The sequence below is a fragment of the Catharus ustulatus genome, chromosome 6, assembly GCF_009819885.2.
Source record: "Catharus ustulatus isolate bCatUst1 chromosome 6, bCatUst1.pri.v2, whole genome shotgun sequence".
Classification (NCBI taxonomy): domain Eukaryota; kingdom Metazoa; phylum Chordata; class Aves; order Passeriformes; family Turdidae; genus Catharus; species Catharus ustulatus.
Window position 1 is genome coordinate 44,677,220 of NC_046226.1, and position 21,322 is coordinate 44,698,541.

General features: G+C 39.9%; 1 protein-coding gene across 3 annotated transcripts in view; it reads right to left on the minus strand.

The window, feature by feature from the left end:
- Positions 1 to 21,010, minus strand: part of CD44 (CD44 molecule (Indian blood group)) — a 49,982-nt gene extending 28,972 nt beyond the window's left edge. For all 3 annotated transcript variants that reach the window (XM_033063709.1, XM_033063708.1, XM_042779418.1), the window contains exons 1-2: positions 20,765 to 21,010; positions 2,720 to 2,885 (exon numbers count right to left, since the gene is read on the minus strand). In XM_033063709.1, coding sequence (XP_032919600.1) covers positions 2,720 to 2,885; positions 20,765 to 20,831 — 233 coding nt within the window. In that variant the 5' untranslated portion in view covers positions 20,832 to 21,010. The remainder of the gene's footprint in view (positions 1 to 2,719; positions 2,886 to 20,764) is intronic.
- Positions 21,011 to 21,322: the final 312 nt, after the last annotated feature.

The following is a 21,322-nucleotide window of genomic DNA, read 5'->3' on the forward strand; positions in this document are numbered from 1 at the left end:
CACACCTCTCGGTGACACTTCACTGGCTAAGGGCTCAAGGGTACCTGAGCAAGTTTAAAGAATGATTGCAGCACCCATCATTTTCTGCAAAAGTTGACAGCCTAGTAAAATATTCAAATACAAGAACCATTCATCCACAAATTCTTCCTGTATCTTACAGTTGAACAGTGTGATTATTGTGCACAGAGCTCACATAATTCAGTGAAGACTGCGGTTACACAAGGTACAATACATTATTACTGTTTTGCAATTCTGTAACACCTGATTGATTCCAATGTATTTAACTGGAGGTGTGAGAGAATGGTAACAAGAACTGGGGTTTGGTTTGGGTTTTGCTTTACTTCTTGAGAGGAATGATTTACCAGTGAGGACTAAATGTCACAGCTTTGCAGTTTTTTATCTATGAACATCATTCCATGTCTGATGTGCAGATACTTGCAATTCTGAAACTCTCTTGTAGGTGGAATCATTAATTGCTTTACTCACACTCCCAGCTAAGCTTACAATGCTGACACTTTACAAACCATTATTGACCTACTTGTGCTATGTTCTGTTGATTCACATACATTTGGTTGTTTACATGCAGTATATTTTCCCTCTCCTACTCACGTTTAATAAGAGCTAAGACTTAAGATAAGGACTACTTCTAGCACAGGACCAACAAATGAAAGTAATAAGGTTGAGAGGGCTGGCCAGAAGGAAGGGAGGAAGAAATCCCATCTACCTGGCTTACATGTCCAAATCTGTCATCTGGAAAATAGTGAATTAGGGAAAAATTGTAACAGTAATTAAAAATTACAGCTTCCTCCTGGGAAAAAAAAAAAAACCCTCTTCGTCCTTCAATTGCTTTTATATTTTAGATTTAGAAAATCTGTTGGGCTCAATAAGCTGTGTATGTTCACATGCTAATGTCAGAAGAAGAACATGCCCACTGTGTTATGAAGGACTTTCCCCTCAGAATAAAGAACTGTTTCTAGTTCATGGTACAATTTAAAATTACATTTAAATTACATTTCCAATTCTGATGGAAGAATCCTCTAAGAATTCTCTGTTCACGTATTCCACCACCACAACACTTGTGAAATGAACATGCCAGAACAGGAAATAGTTGCAAGCAGTATTGATGCCAGTGCTATTTCTCATGGTACTGGAGTGAGAGTCTTAAAATTTTGGAGAAATGTCCACTGAATTTTTCTGTGCCAGTTAGAAGATAAATTCCTTTTCTACATGTTTGTTGTTTAAGTCAGACTGCAATAAAGTTGAAAATCTGATGACATTTATTTAAATTCCATAATGGTGTACCACCATGAATCTCCTGGGCTGCACTGACCATGCACTGGTAGAGTTTGCAGTCCTGAGAGAAATGGATGAGGAGAGTGAAAACTCTGAATTTTAGGGAAGTAAACTTCCAGCACTTCAAGGACATAATCAATAGGCCCTCTTGGGAAATTGCCCTCAGGGAAAAGGTTGGAGAACAGAGATGGTAGGTTTTTGAGGATTCATAGAGTGCAAGAGCTCTTGATACCAGTTTAAGAAATCAGGGAAGCAAGCCAAGAGACTGCAAGGCTGTGGTGGGACTTAAGGACAGGAAGGAAATGCTCAGGCAGTGGAAGCAGGGTACCAATACCAGCGGGGGTATGAACACACTGAGAGAAAAAACCTGGAGGGGAAGAACACACTGCCTGCCCAGAAAAACCTGGGGTGCTGCTGGATGAGAGGCTGGACACGAGCCAGCAGTGCCTCTTGCAACCCAGAGAGCCAAACACATTCTGGGTTGCATCAAAGCAGCACGGCCAGCAGGTCAAAGGAGGAGATTTTCCCTCTCTGCTCTCTTTAGCTGAAATCCCACCAGAAGTGCTGAGTCCAGCTATGGGATCTCCAACACAAGAAAGACATGGACCTGAGGAGAGTCGTGAAGTTGACCAGAGGGATGAAGCACCTCTGCTATGAAGAAACACTGAGAAAATTGGGATTGTTCAGCCTTGCATGTTTTTGTATTACTATTCACTTCATTTTTTTGAATTAAAAGTTTTCTGCAACTTCTAGTCTCTTGGTCTAGTTATCTTTTGAGAAACTGGGGAGTCTGTATCATCCACATTTGTTGCCCTATACATCATTAATTAGAGCAGGTAATTAGGTCAATTGACAATGTGATTTTGGGTTTTAATAACTACCATAGCTGTCACCTCAAACATTCACAGACTACAAGAACATACTAATGGCCACATACTGTGGATTATAAGAATGAACACACTGTGGCCATTTTTTACTGGGATGTCACGAGTTCAACCCCCAGCACCACCTGCTGTTTTTTACTGTTCCTCGGCAAGACCAAGTTCCATATACTGCATTCACCATTCTCAGCCTTTGACGTCACATTGGCTCCTTACTTTTCACACCTTACCAATTTTTCAGTGACACACTAGGATCTGAACATCTTCCTAATTAGCTCATTATCCTGTGAATATTTTGTTACCTTTAGATTTTTTCTGAGATGGGTTATGATTTTTTTAAAGATTTTTTTAAAGGTAAATGGTAAAAATTATATGGATCAAGGACTTACTTGTTACTGGACCCAGAGCAAACATACACATCACAAAGATGTTTGAATCATTACAGAATATCATTTATTTAGGTAAGCTTAACCTCTACAGTAAGTCAAATGTAATTATTGCACTAGTGGTGTCATCATATATTATGTTTTCAAGAATTTCTTTACCTGCAAGTCTCAAACCCAAGCTCATGAGCTTTCTTCAGCTGCTCTAGTGTTGCCAAGGTACTGTTGAGAGCTCTGCAGAGTTCAACTGCTTCAGATCGTGTGAGACTGTAGCGACCATCTTTTTCAACGTGAAAAACCCCTCCATATCTGCAACTTACATTGAATACTGTTATCAAAAGAAAAGAAAAAAAAATATTAAAAATTTAGACCGAATGCTTCACTGAAGACCTGGAAATTATTGATTTTCAAGTATAATGCATTCAAAGCAAACCCACAACTAGTAACAGCTACCAATTAGTTCAGAAAAAGCTCTGCCACTTTCAATCACCTTTTCATACTTCCCCTCTTTTGGCATGAGCCAAATCTCCAGCCCAAAAATAGCAATGCAACACGTTTTTGTGAGGTATCTAGGACTTTTAACATGCCATTAATACTATTGTGCAGACGAAAGGGTTAATAATAATAGTAATATCAATACAAATAAGAATACTCATGTGTGTAGAGAGAAAATGGGGAAACAACAGGACACTTCAAAGCAATGTGAATTATTTTTGCTTCTGCCCCACCTTTCCCTCAAGAGACAAAAAGCAGTTGCAACTCCAGAGTAGAATGACAACTGCAAAGCACACTTCATAGGAATAACTATGATTTTTAATGCAAAGAAGAGCATGACTCATTTTTCCATCTTAATTTTAATGGAAATTCCATGTGCAAGAAAGGGAAAAATAGACAAGTCTTCACCACTTTTAGAAGGGTGTGTCTTTACTGTAGATTTGAAAAAAAAGATGACATATAAAAACTGCTTTTCTAAAACACACTAATCAATTCATGTACATTTGCACTGACACATTCCTTATAAATAATGATCAACTTCCTTAATGTAATTTTTGCTCGACAGTCTATTTTGTTCTATAGCATAGACGTGAAAGAAAATAGTAGTAATCAAGGCATGCTCTCTTTCTTTAGTTACTTTTATCCATTCATAAATTGATGTTATTCTGTGTACAGAGTATCTCCTCTGTGTAAACCACTAGGAATGTTCGTTTCCATTGCTCACAGGAAACACTCAAGGAGATTAAAAAACCGGATTAGATGCAGACAGGGTGATGCAGGAGAGGACAACTATTCACAGCATAAGTAGGAGTCCAAGAGTATTGAAGTTTGCTTGTCCAAAACAGCTCAAAAGCTGTGCACCCCATCTTGAATACTTGTACCATAGACAACAGAATTAATCATTATTGTTTCTTGGACAGCCTTTCCACAAAAATAATGGAAAAAAACCCTCTTCTCCAACCATTCCCCCTTTCCCAGGCTGAAAAAAACATTAAAGTTAGACAAAATCAATTTGTATTTCAGAGTTAGCAATCTTGCTGATTACAGTTCTTAGTATTTTTATATTTTTATTATCATATGTCATATAAAAACATTTGGTCATTCTGCCACTCCTTGACTACTTCTGTGGGATGGAGCTGCTCTGACATCTGCCATGCAAGTGGCTTTTACTTTGGCTCCAAATATTTCATATTCAAGGCCTGACATTTTCTTGGAAGTTGTCCATTCAGTAGCTGTATTAAGCATAAATTACCTAGACAAGAAAAAGGTTTCTCTTTAGTTTTCCTTTCTTGATTCGCTCTTCCTAAAACACACTCTGTAAGGCCCAAGAATTAATGTTAAATATGAGGATCAGATCACGAAGTTGTATTTGATTCCTTTAAAGAAACAAGTTCTGTCATTTTAGAGATAAATTTTCTTGGAGCATCAACATATTTTCTGATAATTTTAGGCTAATTTCTAAAAAGCTTCCAGTGTGAAAGTAGATACCACATAAACTTGCTTTATGTTCCACTTGATTGCAGTTAATCCTAGATTCACTGAATTATAAAGCGAAGTTCACTTTTGTTTAGAGTGAATTGATTTAGCTATCATCAAACCTCAGTCCATTCCTGGTTTTAAACACTGCATCTTATGCTCTGTTACCACTCTGAGATTCAGCCAGAGCCAGAATTCCACTTAGAGCAATTCCGCAGTTTAAAAAAGTAGGCTTATTTACACAAACAGGCTTAATGGAAGTGCATGTGGGCTGCGTGCCTACATGTGCACATTTTCCATGGAAATGCTCGGCTGGATGGACCCTGCAGAGCAGGACACTGCTGGGAGGTCCCAGGCTGAGTACACGTGCGCTGCCCAACTGCAGGCACGCACGGGAGCCAAGCCCAGGCTCCCAGGAAGCCGGGCTTGTGCACAGATCACATGGGTGTCCAGGAAACCCCAGGCAAAAGTGTGGCAATCCAGTTCTCAAAACTGGGTTTGAGGCCATCCAATTCCTTGGCACTGTGCCCTGAAGTAATGCTGAGACAGCATCTTTGTTTTCACTTTGATGATATCTTCTACGCCTACTTTTCCAAAAGCAACACTGCTGAGGCAGAGACACTCTGTTCATGAGGAGCTGAGCACAGAAAAAGGACCAAAGCAGCACCCAAATCTCACATGGTATTTCAGTCTAAGCAAATTGCGTAAATTCAGCATCTACTCTTTGAAGGCAGCAATTACCACATTTTAAAAATGACAAAAGACAAACCCAGAGCTACCAGGGAACACAGTATTTTACAGTCTCAGATTTTAACATTCACACAATGGGGACCCTTAACTGAATTAACGAAAAAAATTCTGATCACATCAATAAATACCATATCAAAAATAAATTATGGAATCTAAACTAAATTAATGACTTAAATTTTTTCCCATATTGAAGCTTATAGAGTAATTTTGAATTGAAGAAGATGACTGCCAAATTTAAATCAAAACATGTATTTCACCTTTTTCCCAAAGGGCAGGAAGATCAAATCCATTAATTTCATGCTGATTTTACTTAGCTGCCTTTAACAAAGCTATGCAAAAGATGGATTTTTATTGTTCCAAGAGCCAAGGCAATGAAAACTCATTGTGCATGACAAACTTTTAACATTTTTGAAGCTTCAAAGGGGCTGAGTCAGAGTGGACTCACAGTGAAATCACCAACAGCACGCAAACTTTCCCTCCTTTCCCCTGTTAGAGCCGCCGGGCTTTGGGGCCTGACAGGACAAAATCTTTCCTTTCTTCCCTGATCCACATGATTTGCTGCAGCTGTTTAATAATAGCCCTTGAAGAAGGCAAACAGTACGAAATACATCTGAATTGTCACAATCATTAATCTCACCGAGACCATGAGATTGGGTGACACAAACCACAACCATGGAATGCCCCTGTCTGTGCTCAGCTTTATGAGCATGGAAAACATAAAATTCCACATTGGTCATTTCTGCCCATCTTCGCAGGGATTTCTGGTGCCCTCTCTCAAGCAGCTGCATGCAAACCTTTCTCTGCTATCCTCACTCACATATCTAAGCCAGGTTCAATTAATACTTGTCAGCTAAAATCACTAACTTTGGTTCCCCAGACAATTTGCTAGCTAGAGCCCACTGGTGGGGTAGAATCAGCTCACACAGCAGAGCATTGTCCTGTCAGAGAAGTGTGAGTTACACCCTGATAATTAATAGGAGAGGCTTGTTAGAAACTGTCACTGTAAGAAACCAGGTGCAATTTCCATTTCCACCCTGATTCTGCAACCCTTATGTATAATGAGTAACACTGACTCATGCTAACTCTTCCCACTGGAATTGATTTTCCATTAAATTTTTGCTATACTGTATGGATGTCTCATGCACTACTCCCTGCTTTTCTTTGTTGCAGAGACACCACTGGGGGTTTCATTCTCAAGGTGGACTCTGTCTTGTATTTGAGGGGGAAAAAAAAAAAAAAGAAGTGGTTCTTTCAGCAACTGCAGAGACACATGAAAGCAAAGCAAGGGGAAGATCTGTGAACACCCTGCCCACTTGAACGAAAGCACGTGTAAGACTGGTACATGCTAACAGACTTCTCGGTAAAACCACACGCTGAATCGCATGGCAACCAGGAAATGTTAGGGGGATGTTTTTGTGGGGATTTTCCTTTTCAGTTTGTGGTTCAAGATGATTGATAGGCCACCAGGATGTGCTAAACTGGGGGCTGCCAACAGGGACAGAACTAGGGGTTTGACAGTGCATACAGTTTTCATTCTCTTTAATGGAATATAGGATTTACATTTACTGTAAGAACTCGGTTCTAAATTTATTAAACAGATTTCTACCTCTTGGCACATATACATGGGTAAACGTTTCCTTATAATCACAGATTATTGAATCTTGTACTGACACTTTTGAACAGAAACAACCACGGGCTTAGCACTGATACCTACATTATGAATATTATCATCTGCTTTAGATGCATGCTAGAAATGAAGTAGCAAAGAGTAACATGCTGGAAACAGATTAAAATATGTTTAAAAAAAATCTGAGTAATTACGATTCCTCTTCAGGCAAATCTATGAATCGGGCCATATGAGTCCTAAAATCTGAGGAGTTCTGGACAATCCAGATCTTGGCTCTCAGTTCAGACCTATCTCTAGTTATGCCTGGTTTTCTAATTGTTTCTCAAGAAAACTACTTCATGGTTAAATAAGAATGCATATTTTATTTCTGACTTGAGGAAATGGCCTCTGAATACAAAATTTCATACGGATGGATTCATGAAACATTTTCTGATCCAAAACATTTTGTCAATGGATGCATTAAGTTAGTTTGATTAGTGCCAAAAATTATCATTCAGTGATTACCTAATACACTGCAACACACATGGCCTGGAAGGCATTATTTGCTAAGTATTCTACCTTTTTTTTCGAGTCTATTAGTAAAAAACTTCACTCAAGCAACTCGCAGCCCAGGGAGCTGTAACAGGACACAGAGGCTTTTACCTTTATGTCAGAAGTTGGACTCAAGCCCAAGTTAGTGATGAAAACCACTGGATAGCTGTTTGCTAGGTTATGTAAAGTGATTCATTAATCCCAGCCACAGTCACTAATAGACACGTGTCGACATTAAAACACACCTATACTTGAATCCCTCGGGGCATGATGAGGAAAGGAACACGGTGCTGGGAAAAGAGGACTCAAAACTGGGATGACTACACACTGATCAAAATTCAGAAATCAAATTTGCAAGATCCATGTGAATGAAGCAAGCAGTCTTTTACCATCCTAACGCAAAAGCTCCAAAAATCATGCCACATGCATCATCATGAGGTGTGGCTAATCTTGTGTTCTTCCAGTTATGATACTCTTGTTCTGCTAACCACTATGCTCTAAAGAGAACCTAAAGAACAAATTTAGAAACAGATCACCTGCACCATAAGCAAGGCTTTTCCAAATAGTGACAGTGAACGTAAGTCTTCACAAGCTCTTGGGAGTTGTCCCATGAAATACTTTCCTTGGAGTACTGCCAAGTTGTGAAACCTACAATGATTTATAGGAAATACATTTCCAGATTTAGTGGCAATAAACCGTATTTTTGGTTTTCAAAGTATCCCCTGTGGGTACTTAAATGAAGCAAAATAAGAGGTTTGGTTTTCAGTTTGAAACTACCCTTAATTCTGAAATTAAAATACTTCATTTGCACAAAACAAAATAAAATTACTTAAGAAAGTCAGGTTTAAATGTTTACATGGTTGCAATACATGCAGATGGTTTAAGGAACCCAGACAAAAGTTTCCCTCAGGAATTTTTTTATAATGCCATATTTTCATTTCAGTTTGGCATAGAAAAATGTTCTAAGCCTTGAAAATTTTAATGGGAGAGAAAAATCCCACATAATTATATCGCTAATAGATAGCTGATACTCAGGAAGGGAAAAATTCGCTGCACACCTGGTTTTTTAAAGACAGCAATGTCCAGGAAAACATTTTAACAGGGATATTTTACCTGCATGCTTGCAAGGAGCTCCTGCTATAAATAGAGACAACGTATTCTTAGTAGTTGGGTGTGGTGACAAGAAAGTGAAGATGACTCTCCATACATCCAAAGGTGTAAAGTCAGAACTTCCTTTGAAGTTGTGCCTAAGCTGTTTCTACTACCCAGTTATATATGGGTACCTAGTAATTAAGTCTGAAAAAAGCAAGTAAGAGTGTAGCCTTCTCACTTTCCTGTGCGCTGCTAACTGCGTGAGGAGTCATGAGACAGCCACGCTAACCTTGAGGTCCAAGTGGGCTGATGTGGATCTCTGCAGAGAAAAAGATGCACAGAGGCCAGAGGGAAGTTCTTTCTCCAAAAAAATCAGTAAAGTATTCCTTGCATTTCTGTCTTGCTTCTAGGAGTGCACACTGGAAATGGGACGTGGGACAAAGCTCAAGCTGCTGACTTTCTTCCAAATCGTTGTTCCTAAAGAATCTGCCTCCTGAACATCGAATCATTGAATCTGTTTACTGATGGACAAAAATCTCCCGTCTCTTAACTGGCAGCTCTCTTGGCCACTGCTTTGAAACAATGGGTGTGGGGGTAGTGCTATTAATAAATCAAGCATCCACAGAGTCACTCAAAATGCAAGTAAGTACAAGAAATATGCTTCAGTCCTCAGCAGCTGCTGTAGGAAGAAAAGAATCTGGTAATGCATCTTCCAATCACTCTTTATCTGCGTGGCAACTGTTGCTCTGGTAAACATCCTGAGTGAGCCTATACTGTGTCATCACTTATGATAAGGCTCTTTGCTGCTGACATTAATATTAGTCTTTCTGTAATAGTCTCACCCAATAGGAAGCTGAAAGTTTTCAGACTCCAGTAGAATGTGGTACAGCTGCGCAACACCTCGGGGGAAAAATTGCAAGCAGTGATATCATAGTCTGCAATTAGTTATCTGATATGCCCCCCTGGAAATGATGAAAACACAATCATCACTGCCGATACGAGGAGAGCTCCAGGCTGTACAGTCAGTGTCCAACCCCAAAGGCTGACTAACAAGGGCTGTGAGGAGAATCAGTTGGGATCTGTTCCATGCAATCCAGGTGGAGAAACACATGAAACAAAGATGCAGAATAATATCTGGAGTCTGATTTTCACTGTTTGACCAATTTAGTTGTTTGGGATAAAAGTAGTTTCCACACAGAGCGGCTCAGCAGACAAATCCCCAGCCCCAAAAGGTCTTATTCCAATTTGTTGCTCTGTTACTTGTCCAACCAAAGAAAGGAACCTCAGGAATCTTTTCAAAAGCTCTGAAAGCCAGCCAGTTAAAACAAAGATAACATTACTCTGGTAGACATACTGAAAAAAAAGGAGATTGCTGAGAACATACTTTACAATGTAGGACATGATCTACAGAAGTCAAAGCGAAAGTTCTTATGCAAGCTTCTGATGATGGAAGAGAACATTGTCACATTCACTACTCCCTTTGTTTTTCCCCTAATACAAGAATGACTGGGATCCCGTAGTCTGTAATCAGATTTCCTAGGCCAGCAGGCAACTTCTCCAGGAATTTTCGGTGGCAAAATATTTCCATTTTCTGGACTCTTTGTGACTTTGTCCACCCATATATTAGGGTTTTAAGAATCATGAGATTTATACTGAAAATGCTGACTAGTAAGTAACTTTCCTAACATGTATGTAGGTTATTCATACACTAAGTTATATGAGCAGTTAAATTTCTTAATAACTCTTACAGTCTTAGTTATGAATCTTTTAGAACTGGTTTCATAAAAAGGAACATTCCATAACTAGAGCTTGCAATAAACATTAGTATGCACACAATGCTGTTGCTATCACAAATACGGTGGGAATGGTGATAATTCTTGTATTTAAAAAAAAAAGGTTTATTTAAATTTAACAATTCATGAGAGGCAGTGAAGATTCTCTTGCTTGAGGGAAGAATGGGAAAGAAGCATTGGCAGTGTGGCCTTGATATTCAGTGATTTCAAATGCTACATTAAATCCTACATCCATTTAGGAAGTGGAGATACATAAAAGCAATGCACTATTGCTTGTAATCATCCTCGAATAGTGAAGCATCATTGCTTCCCAAAAGTGCTGGGATCACTGTGAAGCCAGTGATTTTGCTGTGATGCTCATTGATTCTAGTAATTTGTTTTAATGAGATATAGCTGGATTTTACAAGAAGATCCAGAGCTAAATCCACGTTTGAATAGTAAATGATACAGTGGCAGACTTCAGTCCAGGTACAGTGAGTTCCACGACATTGGATTCATTTTGAGCAAGAGTCAATTCAAACATCAGTTTGGGAATATGCTATCTTAATAAATACAGAATTTGAGACAGTTACTAATTAATAAAACACCACAATATATTTTCCCCCACCGAGGACATTAATTGAAGCAAAATTCATCAAGTGGTTTATCAAGAGCAGTAGACAAAGCATCCATCCAGGACATAAGAGTACAGGCTGGGAGAGAAATTCATTGAGAGTAGCGCTGGTGAGAAGGACTTGGGATTTGTCATGGATGAAAAGCTGGACATGAGCCACAGTGTGCACTCCCAGCCCAAAAAGCTAACAGGATCCTAAGCTGCATCCAAGGAACGTGGCCAGCAGGGCAAAGAAATTATTCTTTCCCTCTACTTTGCCCTTGTAAGACCCCACCTGGAGTGCTGCATCCAGCTCTGGGGTCCCCAGCATAAGGACATGGACCTGCTGGAGCAAGTCCAGACGAGGGCCATGAAAATGACTGGAGCCCATCTCCCACAAAGAGAGGCTGAGAGCGCTGGGGTTCTTCAAACCAGAGAAGAGAGGGCACTGAGGAGGTCTCACTGCAGCCTTGCAGTACTTGAAGAGGTTTTTTTAAAAGAGGAAGAGTTTTTTACTCTAGGACAAGGGTGATAGGACGAGGGTGAACAGTTTTAAGCTAAAAGAGAAAAGATTTAGATCTGATGCTAGGAGCAAGTTCCTTACTGCGAGGGTGGGAGGCACTGGAACAGGTTGCCCAGAGAAGCTCCACCCCTGGGAGTGTTCAAGACCAGGTTAGACAGAGCCCTGAGCAGCCTCATTTAGACCATGGCATCTCTACCCATGGCATGGGGTTGGAACGAGGTGGTTTTTAAAGTCCCTTCCAACCCAAGCCATACTGTGATTCTGTGATGTCTTAGAAACAGCAGAAATGGCTGATGCAGTGAGAAAAAACTTTTCCAGGTGATTTCCTACCAATCATTGTGCATAGATCCTCTTGTCTTCCTTGAACAGCCTAAAAACACATCTTAGACATGCCTTGCTGTAACAAACTGCTAATTCACCTGACTCATAAAACTACTTTCTCTGGATGGGTGGGAGATATTGGGCTACTTCCCAATACAGAAATCAATTCAAGATACCAAAACCATTAAGTTAAAAAGCAAAAGATAGGTTTCAATTAGTCATGTTGCCATGACTTTCATTGTGGAGATATTTGCATCACATCAGGGGTGGAAAAAAGATGTCAATGCCTTGCATTTGCTGTGAGTCAACAGTAATGTGATTGTGACTGTGTCGATAAAATGGCATGACCTGAGCGCTATGAGTAATAAAGTCAGACAGAAGATTGATACTGTTAAGAAATTCAGTGTAGGTCTACAAAAACTTGGTTGTATGAGTGCTTCAAATACTACTTACTCATAAGGAGTATTTTCTCACACATATTGCTCAGCTGAAGGAAGGATTGCACAGCCAGACTCAGTGATGGATTGCCAAACAGCAAATGAAGAGAGTTTCCTGTTTTTATGGTAACAGTTTTCAGAGAATGCTCTGGTCCTCTGTGCTCTTGTTCACTTCCCATTCAGTAGAATAATATTTGCACAAGAACATTTTTCTTACAGTTAATCATAATGCTTCTTTCATCTGAAATAGCCCTGTGTGTGAAATCATACCTGTTTTCTGAAACTGAAGCAATAGAGGCACTAATCTTGTTGATGGGACAAGGGGCTGGGACTTTGGGGATGTTCTGTTTACAGCCACATTGCTGACTCTCTGTTGTCTTACCTGTGAGGTGGGGATAAAAACACTGACTTCCCATGGGCTACAAAAATCACAAAACAATCTTTTCGGCTGGCAGCATGTTTGCCAGTTCACTTCTTTCTCACTAGTTGGGAACATTCTTTCTCTGTCAAACACTACGATATCTAGACTTCAAATTTTAAGTTCTAGGGAAATATAAACACATTCAGCCTGACTCCAGCTCTGCTGAAAGTGTTGATGAAATCCACCAGATAGGGTAACTCCTTCTTAACCAAATGTTGTAATATTTACGTGAACGCCTTGCAATGCAAGGAAAAAAAAACCAAAAAAACAAAAAAAGAACAAAATTTCAACAGAGACACCACGTATTTCTGAAGTGATATATTGAGAAAGCCTAAGATGTCAAATCTGTTTCAAGAACTCAAGTTCTTCTACAACAGTCAGAAGAATCCAGCAGATGACAAATGGAATATATCTCAGACATGTGCTGGTGTTGAAATATTTGAATATTTAAGATACTATAGGATGTATTGAGGAGAGACCACAGGTTTTTGTTTCTAATGTCCATGTTCAGCTTTGAAGATGTGGATGTGTACCAAGTAAATGTTATCAATAAATACTTTTGTAGGTTATTAATGGATATAAAGCTTGCTGGGGCCAAGACTTTCAATGCTGTGGCTATGCTGTTTTTTTAATGGGTTTGTGGTAACACAGAAATAATTGAAGCAAATAACATATTTTATATTTTATTTTGAAGGGTAGCCTAGTCAGGCAGAGAGAGCTTTTTAAATTTTTCCTCCTTTGCTCAGAAAAAGAAATTAATTAAAGAGTTTATTCATTTGCAAACGCAAAATTTTGGATAGAAATTCTGCTGTTCTTTAAGGGCACTGTTGCAACACCTTACCAGTCTTTCACTGTTCTTTATGCAATATATTGTTCATGTTGCATTAATTCACAATAAGTCTGGTCCCACTAGCATATATATAACTAATAGGAGTTGTTAAGAAATATAAAAGAAGAAGAAAAACCATCTCCAGCTCCAGAAAGAAGCATAAACTACTTGTTATATGTACTACCTGAATTAAAATAAACTCCCATCAAAGCATTATCAGAAAATAAATTCAGATTTAGTCATTAACAATCTCTTATTCACAGGATATGTCTCCTCCTGGAAAACTGGATAATTGGGGGTTTTTAAATCCACATGAATCCACAGAGACAGAAAACACTGTCTAGTGTATGTGCCTAGAGATGCCCTGAAAAATCACCTGAAAAACTGTGCTGATCTTACTCTTCCATTATGCTCTAAGATTGCCCCTGCTTCACTGTTTAAAAAAACAAAAACTATTAATGCTGTGCTCTGTTCAGCGTGAGCACAAACAATAGCATCACTGCTGGATAATGGGTGAGACTTGGTAGGTCAAGAATATGTTGAGAAAAGAAAGCAAAACTACTGTAATCCTTTCCTACACACACACACAAAAAAAAGAATTAATAGAACTGATCTTGTAGAAATGTCACAAGACACAAAAATCATCACAGACACTCTTAGAAGAGCTCTGCAATATTTTATACCACAACAGGGAACAAATTAATCCAGGGTTTTACTGGGGCAAGCCACAAAAGCAGGAAAGAAACTTCTCTCTAGGCAGTCACCATGGGAATGTGTCTCACATGGGCAAAAGGCCGGGCAGTTACTACTTTTAATGCAAGAATTGCCAACAGGGTAAATGCTTCTCTAAAACCTTAACTGTGCCCTCTCAGTGATGAACTGGAACCACCAAGTATCTCTTCTCAGTAGGATATAAAATGATTTGGTTACATTATGGAAAAGAGGAGTTTAAAGGTTTAGAGCTCAATATGCAATCTCCAGGAGGATATTTTTATTTTCTGTGCTGGGAGAGATTTTTCTCCTCACAAGAAGACAAAGTTACTCTGACTTGTGCAATAGAAGAGCAGTATTTTGTTAATACCAATCTTCCAAAGTCACTGGGCGCTCCAGCCCTACAGCCTTTCCCAGAGCATCAAGCTTTAAGTACAAATACCTCCAAAATCTCAATAAGACAGTTGATATTTATCACTAGGAAGTATTAGTTCGAACAGGAGCAAAACTTGACTAAATTTAAGACACTATTCTTCAGTTAATTATTAAATAAATTCTGAAGTTCTTGAGCCTAAAGAAGTGTTAACTCAGTAGGGCAAAAGATGTAAGTCAACTCTCATTTGGCAAACTACTTCAAACATCTCTGATCATAAATGATAAGCAGGGAATAAGAACTCTTTAAGGGAGCTCTGCTTTGCATTTACTGTTGTCTAACAGGAAACAATTGCTATTGAACTGAAAAAAGCTGCCAGTCCTCCGTGCGTATATGGACAGCAAACACAAGTAAACAGGATAAAACTGCCAGAGCAATAAAGTTTTATCTGATTTTTACAGAACTGCTGCTGGTGAAATTGATTTAAACAAAATATGCATTATTTCACTTCCATGTTCTGAGTGTTCCTAAAGGCCAAATTTATGCATAAACAACATATAGGAACAGAGAAAAACCCTCTACATTTATAAATATGAAGACTCATTAGCAAAATAAGCTTTTTTTTTACATTTCTACATTCCTACATCTACATGTGTATAAATGATGGAAAAGGGAAAGGACATGTAAATAATGATGGACACCTAATCAAGCAGGAGGAGGAAAAATAAGGAAGTGAGTGAAAGATGCGTTCAGGCCGCACCCTCGGTGTCTTCATCATTCATGGATCATGTTTCTTTGTAATTGACAAATACTTTCCCTTGAACCTGCCTGGTTAACCATTCCATATTCCTTGTGCAGAAGCTTTATCCAGGGCACCAGGACAGAGCTGGGCAGACGTGGCTGTCCTCAGCAGTGACATATCGTGTCACTTCTCGTCCCCTCATTCCGTGACAGGGACACCCCACCTTGTCTCCAAGATGTGAGTTGGCCATGGCAAGGAGTAGGGAAATCACTCCCATCCCATCCACCCCTACAGCACTGCTGGACTGTGCCATTTCCATGCTGCAGGAGGAGCATTTTCCCGCCTGTTCAGTCTGTTTGGAGTGGGCATGTGGGCTCAGAGCGCAAACAGCCGCAGCCTGGTTGCCCTGGCACACATCATCCCAATCCCTCCTGATGCACCTCCCTGCTGGAAAGCTGTGCTCCCTCTGGGAGGCTGCCAGCTTCAGAGCCTGGTGCTCAACTTTTACACCCCAGTTTGGCCAGTAGCTCGCTTGCTGCCTGTGCCCTCGCTCCCCTCTGCTCGCAGGGGTCTGGGTGCCCAGGGAACATCCCCTGAGCTCCAGTTAACCTCTCACTTCTCTATGGGAAATCTGCAAGAAACTATTCATTACAGCTGCCCACACACACCACACCCTGCTTCTTTACAGACACCTATCCATTAACAAAAATAACAATAAAAAAGCCCCCTAGGGAAATGTACTTCTCAGAACCTGTTTTGCTAACACGCTGTCACTGTGAGACATACATAATTAACAAAAGCTATGCTAGTTGTTTTTTGGTTTTTTTTTTTTACTATTATATGCTCTGTCAGAGGCAGCATCTTATTTATGAAGGCAGGTATTTAGTAAAACAGACATTAATTGTGAAGTTGAGGATTGCAGGCTAATGCCCTTTTCCTCAGCAGCTGTCAGCATGTATCACGGCAATCTATTTTATAACCTTCTCACACTGCTTCTGGAACAGTATCATTAGCAGAAAGAGAGATGGAAAGTTTAACACAGCTGTTGTATAAGTCTGGTGGTTTTTTTCTGCTTTCTTTTTTTTTAAGACACAAAACAGACTCTTAGAGTTTCCAGCTACCAAGCTATATCAATCATCAACAGAAAAGAGAAAAAAAAGTGAAGCAAAGTATTTTTCAGACTCCAAATGTAAGCAGAATTCAGATCTTCTCTGTGATTTTTGCTTTGAATTAGCATACCCTGCTTGTGTTCTCGTGTTTTTAACGGTTAAAACTGTAGATTATTATTCAACTCCTTTTGGGTTTTTTTGTTGTTAGGGATGTTTGTTAATGTTTCACAATATGAGAGCTGGAGGTTATTGTACCAAAATAAGACTACTGTCTTCTATAAAGTCGCCAGTGTTGTCATGTAGAGGAACTGGAAAATCCCAAAGCCATTGCTTACTAAAGAAAGTTCAATTATGCTCCTAATTGAATGCACAGACTCAAAAAATGACTGCAGGTTTCGTTAGGCAGGAAACAGCCACGGATGTTTGAACTTTAAATTGCAATTAGCTGAACTTTCTGTCTGACTGGAAAGATTCTCCAAGGAAAACCCCTCTTTTTCTCAGTTGCCACTTCACATTGCTGCCTGCAGACTCATTCATAGTTTGAGTGCTGTGCCGTCCCTTGGGCGGGGGCAGCTCCGGCAGCGCCAAGGGAGGGAAATCACAGCCAGCTGCTACTGATATTACTGCGGGGAGGAAACTGATAATAAACACACAGCACTGACACAATCCTCCCTGCCACTGCTGTTAGCAGCACCCTAAATGGCCACTGATAATCACAGCGTCTGATAGCTTTGAAATTACCATTACCTCTCTGGGAGGGAGAGATGTCTGTTAGGAGATGATGGACTCCTGGAAAATGACCAGCAACTGCACCAAACTGGCTTCCTGCCTATAGTCGTGGACAACACACAGAGAATGGTCCAAACCACCAGGTTTGTCACAGAGAAACCCTGGCAGGTAAAGGCGAAGAACTAAATAGACTGTGGATGTGTTCTACTTTCTAGCAAGTTGGAAGCTTCCCTACGTGTATTTTAAGAATTCAGTTTAATGCTGACAAATTAAATCAGCATGCTCCCAGATGCCAGCTGATTCTAAAATATGATGTGTTTTGAACACCATTAATTGTTCCATTTTCATTGTTCCATTTTTGCATTGTTTTCAAAGTAGGCAAGATTACTGTGATGGGTGATTTTTGTTTCACAATTATTCTCTCTGTGAAGTTATATTTCACAGATAACTATATACATTTAGCCTCGGTCCTGGAAAAAACAATTTTAGAGGTGAGTTTTGCAGAACTCCTTCCCTTGCTCTCTCACATAGTATTCTCTGGAAAATAAAAGACCAAACAGTGATATATGAAGGGGAGACTCATCATTTTCCATATTGATTATATTTTCAAACACTTATCCCTTAGTTCTGGAACAAAAATATGACGCAAAAGACCAGAAAGTGGATGGAGAAGCCTTTTTACAGCATTTGGAATGTCAAAAAACTTTTAAATTCGGTGTCTGATTTACCTTCTCCTCATAAAGGAACTCTACATTGCTTTTTCTCTACTTCTCTACGTGTTTTACTACCAGCCAACTATATTCAGAATTAATATCAAATATTATCACATCTTTTCAACAAGTATTTTAGGAGAAATGAGCTCATGGTTCTCTCTGGTGTTTATCTGTCTATCAGCACGTCATGATGTCTCTGACTGCTGGCACATTCTTGATGCAGTCAAACCTCGTGCGTGTTTAGGTGATAATGAATAACTGCAATACTCACACTATATCCAATTCAGGCCTATAAAATTCATGGGAGCTCTTCTGGAAAGAAAGATACACCACATATGGATGAACATTTTGTTAAACTTTGGCTGGAGCTACCAGTGGTTTTAAAAGTATTTACTTTTAAAAGTTCTTCCTCAATTGTACGATGCTATCTGTCCTCATTAAGCCTTTCTCTGACTTCCTATATTCAAGGGAATGGCTCTTCATTGTGGTGAATATCAGTGCCCTAAAGAATCTTCAACCATTTCTCCAAAGACTGAAGAACAATCCCCTGCCAGGGTTTGTTGGCTCTGCGTGTGCGAGTGTTTCCAGGGCAGCTCCATAACCCTTCCACTAAACAATGATGGAAAGTTCAAGTGACCTCTTAATAAAGTCTACTTACTTCGTAGCTTTGGGAAACTGCCAAGATACACACTGCAAGGACTGAGTGAAAATAAAGTAGCACAAAGAGCTTCTTCAAACTGCTTTATTTACAAATTTACACAACAGATATGTAAACCAAGGGGCAGGAAGGTCTATTCCTTTGTGACTGCCCTGTCTCAGAGCCTTACCTTGCATTGGGGCTGTGGAACCTCTCCAGTGCTAGCAGCCAAGCTCCCTCCTCCCACAAGCACACTCATCCTCCCTCCTTCCATCTCATCTCTACCACTACTACTTCTGCTCAAGTTCCTTCCAGTCTGGGGGTCAAAATTCTAGGGTTCACTTTGTGTTAATCAGGGAAAACTTTGAGAAAATATATTTCTACAAACACATAATGCTTGCAGGAGAAGATCTCCTCCAAAACATCATTAACCAAGATGTCAGCATCTGTATCCTCCAGGATCCAGACTCCTTAAACAAGGCATGTTGACACCATGAGTAAGAAACGTATCAGGGACAGTATAGTCAGAACACCACAGAAATAAGGATGTGTAAGTTTCTCAACTTTCTCTGTGTCTCATTTTTCCTTCTGAAATCACATTAAGAGTAATTCCAGATTCTCTTTATTTCCATAAAATTCTGTACTAAAAGGATCAAAATTCTAGTTCTGGAGTTTGCCAACAGCAATAGTCATTAGTTTGATACACAGCAAAATCACTGGCTAAAAAAAAGAAACCACCACCATCAACTGCTGTTTTGAAACCATTACTGACTACAAAGTCATGCTGGAATGTACTGTATACCAACTAAAATATAATATATGTAGCTATAGTCTAATACCTTACTAAGCCAGTAAAGAAACTTCCCTGGAGGGCATATGTGAAGTTTGACACACTTTTTGTATCTTTGCTGAGGGCTCGATTTTAGGGCTTTCTGTCTCACTGTAAAATCACATTGCTCCCAGAGCCAGTGCAGACCCTGCTCTCCAGGACACCCCAGGCAGCTCACAGAAGTGAAAATCAGTCAAGCAGTTACAATATTTACGCAGTGCACAGACGTGGACCAAGCCAAGGATTTAAGCACATCTTAGACATGCCTTATTTGCCTATAGTAGCCCTGTCCTTTCTCTGAAGGCTTTGTCTATACACCTGATCTCAGCAAGAGCATTTGGTTACAATACACACACGATTTTAGAGAGAAAAGCACCGAGGCTGCTCCAGCTATCACAGATGCACTGGGAGCTTGCTCCCTCTGACACACCCATTCCCAGCCTGGCAGTGCTGCAACCATTTACAGAGGCATCCCCTGCTGCTCAGGCAAATGAGACATATATTTACTATACACACACACACAGACACACACAGAGCCCTTGGGTGACGATGGCCATGAAAAATGCCTTTTGTTAGACTCCTGGAACTGATGAGTACAAGAACAATATAGAAGCACAACTGTTATCCATAACCACAAAATGCCTCGAGGCTGTTGCAGTCACAGTGAGAGCCTGCTAAAAGTATGGTCATTCCCCTAAAACATGGTTGAGCCTGCACCACGTGAAATTTCAAAAGCTTTTTGTCACTTTGGACATAAATTTTTTATTTTTTTCTCTGGATTAACCTCAGGTATGAAAATGCAAATATTTGAAGCAGATAACCAAGCTGCAGGAAGGTAAGTGATAAACAACTGAACTTTGTCACTTCTAACCCTCTTTGTTCCAAAAGCTCATCAGTCAGCCCTAGAGAGACCGTAGAAAGTCAGAAGCAAGCATGCTTGGCATAAAAGCCCTCCAAATTTCAGCAGAGATCCCTGCAGTTCTTCCCCTGTTCAGCAAGGCTGTGCCCAAATGCAGTTTGTTCCAGCTGTTGGCTCAGCTCATGTAAACTCCAGAAGGCAGCTGTAAGCTGGGGGGGTCCCCCCTTCCCTCTGCCCCCCTTTTCGCTGCAGTCCGAAGCGTTTGTAACAGCAGTCACATTGTCAAACTGAGCTTTACCAGAGCCATTCTGAATTCCCTAATGTAGTTCTGTTCTTAGCTTAAACTTCATTCTTTCATGTTCTGCAATTCAGTTTTTACAGATCTGGAATTGCCCTTTACAAGCAGTACACAGCTTTCCGTGATTGTGCAGACCAGCACAACTGAGATTACACTTCTAAAACATCTCTGAAAACACTTGAAAAAAACATCTCTGAAAACACTTGAAATAATAAAAGTATAAAGATGCAGGAAAGCTTTTAGCTATCTAGCAGAAGTGCACTTGCTGTCTGAAGCATCATAATCACAATCATAATTCTTTTCATTCACAAAAATCATACCTGTTTCTGCTAGACAGAGCTTCAGCAAACATAATCCAAAAGTTGCCCATAAGGAGAAGTTGGCCATGGTTTCCTTGGAGCTGCTTTGCAAAATCCAAAGATCCTTGCAAGCTGCAGAAAGAAGAAAAGCCCCGACGCTTGTTAAGCCTGCAGTCAATGAGTCTGAAGTTTGCTGCACTTTTTATTCTGATTCAAAGGAACTGAAGTAATGACATAACTGGGAGGGGGAAGCTCCATCAAAAGTCACACCCATATTGCAACAAAAGTTACCCGGCAGCAGAAGGGGGAGTGGAAGGAGAGCTAGTACTGACTAAGCAGGCACACTTGAGTTTTAAAGAGCCACTAAACCTTCTCTTCTTACACAAGTCTAGTCAAAAGTTATGCTTAGTGTGCTTGTAGGAAAATTTGTGTAATCTCTCCTAAGTTACCTCGGAAATGCACTGTTTGTTATAAGCTTTTCCTCCTGCCTTTTAAACTCTCTTCATTACTGCAAACCAAGTGAGTTTCTGAACCTTTGTAAAGCATCTATAACAGCCTAGATACTTCCCCAAAATATTT